General features: G+C 38.6%; 1 protein-coding gene across 1 annotated transcript in view; it reads left to right on the plus strand.

Annotated features, from left to right (window-relative positions):
* The window catches only part of EIF3A (eukaryotic translation initiation factor 3 subunit A), a 37,745-nt gene that overhangs the window by 26,263 nt on the left and 8,330 nt on the right, over positions 1–3,152 (plus strand). The window contains exons 20-21 of the mRNA XM_015819470.1: positions 1–322; positions 2,526–2,700. The exon at positions 1–322 is cut by the window's left edge and continues 13 nt beyond it. Of these exons, the coding sequence (XP_015674956.1) occupies positions 1–322; positions 2,526–2,700 (497 nt within the window). The remainder of the gene's footprint in view (positions 323–2,525; positions 2,701–3,152) is intronic.

The following is a 3,152-nucleotide window of genomic DNA, read 5'->3' on the forward strand; positions in this document are numbered from 1 at the left end:
CGAGGGCCCAGGCGTGGGCTGGATGATGACCGACCTAGTTGGCGCAACACAGAAGAGGACCGAGGGCCCAGGCGCGGGCTGGATGATGACCGAGGGCCCAGGCGTGGGCTGGATGGTGACCGAGGGCCCTGGCGCGGGCTGGATGATGACCGAGGGCCCAGGCGCGGGATGGATGATGATAGAATTTCAAGGAGTGATGAGGATAGAAGACCTTGGCGTAATGCAGATGATGATCGAGGACCCAGACGACTGGATGATGACAGAGGTCCCAGACGTGAAGATGATTCCAGGCCTGGACCTTGGAGACCATTTGGTAAACCAGGTAAACAAATTCATGCAAATTGTAACTTTTTATTATAAACTAGACAACCCATGACCTGTTGGGTCGTTATTTTAGAGATATTTCCTTATCAAAACAGAGAAACAGAATGACCAAGGGCAAAAAAGCTATGGGAACAGGAGCAACTTCTGTTTTTCTGCTGGTTGGAGAGTTAGGGCAGGACTGGTCTACCTATCTCCAGCAGCCAAAGGAGGGGGCAGTCTACTCAGCCTCTGGAGGATTAAGGCAAGACTGATCTACTGAACCTCTGGCCAATGGCATGACAATCCCAAACCAATCACATATTTGCCAAATTTCAATTCTACCGGAATCGTGGATCTAGGATTTTGGATGCATTCTGTAAGTTAGCCCCTTTGAGATATCTTGATTCAGAAATTGTTGCTCTATGATGCACTATTTTGTCCAGTTAAAGGTTGTAGACATGAGAGTTTTAGTAGTATATAGATGCATGAAAAATATAAACATTTTGTTCTAAATGTTTTCTGGCAGATATGGATTAATGCATTGTGGTGGCTTATTCATTTCCAGAAATGTATTAGCAATATAAAACTGAAAGATACAGATACTAAATATTGAAAAGTGAAGTACTTAAATATAAGGCGTGTCCCATCTTTTTTTTAAAAAAAAACAACTCACATTTTGACACCTATCTATAATTTGATTGCTAATCAATAGAAAATTTACCATAATACACTATTTTTCAGCTGGTGGTATTCTTCTCATAGGAAGAACTAAGAAATAGTTTAGGTGTGGCACAGGGTAAGAGGTGAAATCTTTCCTTTACCTTTGTGCCATTTTATTTTTTGACTAGTGAGCATGAATGATTAAATGAATGAATGAATGATTAAATGGAGACATTCCAAGTTCTAATAAGTAATCTGATTATTGAGCACAAATATGACATAGATCAGTGGTGGCGAACCTATGGCACGGGTGCCAGAGGCGGCACTCAGAGCCCTCTCTGTGGGCACGTGCGCCGTCGCCCCAGTCCTAGGCCTTCAGCTGGGTTTTATAAAACCTTTTCGCTTTAGGCCTCTGTCGCCGTGTACAAAAAAAAAAAAGGTTCAACCAATCAGTCAATTTCAACTTGTCGCGGGGAAAAAAAAGATCTTGCAAAGTTGGAATTGATTGATTGAACTTTTTAGTCCCACCCAGTCTGCTGTTACCATCGCAGCCACGCCCACCCAATGGGCCACACCCACCCGGCACCCGACGATGCATAAGTGGGTTTTGGGTTGCAGTTTGGGCACTCGGTCTCTAAAAGGTTCGCCATCACTGACATAGATAATTAATCAGTGCTATTAAAAAAATCTTGCTATAGACGTCTGCCCCATTAGGTGGCAGCACCTGGTTCTTCTTGGCTGATTTTAAAAAGCTTAGTAGAATTGGACCAGATTGATATGAGGACAGAAAACCAGCAAGAAACTTAAAATCTGTATGCTACACTAAGAATTGACAGGATCACAGTGGCAAATCTTTTCTGTATTGTTGTGAAGAAAATTAAAAAAAAAAATAACTTTCCAGTATAATTAGCAGGATTTGAGTTTGACTTAGAAGGCTCTATTATAGATATCTAAAATCACAAAAAACGTCAGTGACCTCATCCTGGATTTCATGAGACTTGAATAAGAATACTAACATGTCTAAATGTTTTAAGTATTTAATTTTTTAAAACTGATTTTGCTTTTTATAGTTAAAGAATTGCTGCTTTTTATGAAAAGGTCTTATTTGTCATCATAATGTTCTGGGGAATTTGTGAATGATATTTTCTTTAATAGTTATGGCTTAGACCAGATGACAGCGTCTGGCAGCTACTTATTATAAATTAAAGTGGAAAATATTTTTTTTAAAAAAAATATTTGAAACGTTTCTTACTTGTTAAGCCTGAAACCCAGTAAATTTAGCTCTCTTCCCCAGTGCTTTCCTATATTAATTGCTTTACCACTGATTGGAAAAAAGCAGTATAGAATACACTTCTGGAATGAAATTTTTCCAGTTTTTTTTCATATTACAGAACTGTGAACTCCCAAACACTAATCTTACCAATCAGATTTTGCACAATTGTGGGATCTGGCAAACGATATTACAGGAATGACGGGAAAATAGGGAATTTGGCTAAAGAATGGCGAAATGGCCACATGCTATTGAAATTAGCCTTTAAAAAATTATGTTTTACTGCTGTTAGGTGGATGGAGAGAACGAGAAAAGGCTCGAGAAGACAGCTGGGGACCTCCACGGGATTCCAGACCTTCAGAAGATCATGAATGGGATAAAGATAAAGACCGTGATGAAAATGAAAAGGAACGAGAATTTGACAAAGACCGTGACTTTGATCAGGAAGAACGTTCTAGGCGTCCTAGGTTAGACTTTATTACATTTTAATAGTATATGATGATTTATTTTTTTCTTTATGAACCAGAAGATAATTTTGATAGACTAGTGGAGTGTGTGGTATTCTGTGGCAAGAAATACTTGGTTTAGGGAATATATGTTAAAATATGTCATCAGTATGCACTTGTTGATCATACTGATCATACCATAAAGATATGTCAGTTTTAAAAAATGTATTTTATTATGGCTTACATTTTAAACAAAATAGGAAGAGCATGTAGAGAATGGTTTCTTAAATTCTTTCCACTCCTTTTATAACCAGCAGGATATATATACAGTATCTGTATATCCTACGTAACAGAACAATATATTACTTTGCTATGTCTGTGTGTTTGTGCTTATTCTCCAGTTGCTAATTAGGATGCATGCATATATTTTGCCTTTGTGTTCTGTGATAATCTAATCAGGGTGATGTGTATGT

This window comes from Protobothrops mucrosquamatus, unplaced genomic scaffold, assembly GCF_001527695.2.
Source record: "Protobothrops mucrosquamatus isolate PMUCROS unplaced genomic scaffold, P.Mucros_1.0 scaffold930, whole genome shotgun sequence".
Classification (NCBI taxonomy): domain Eukaryota; kingdom Metazoa; phylum Chordata; class Lepidosauria; order Squamata; family Viperidae; genus Protobothrops; species Protobothrops mucrosquamatus.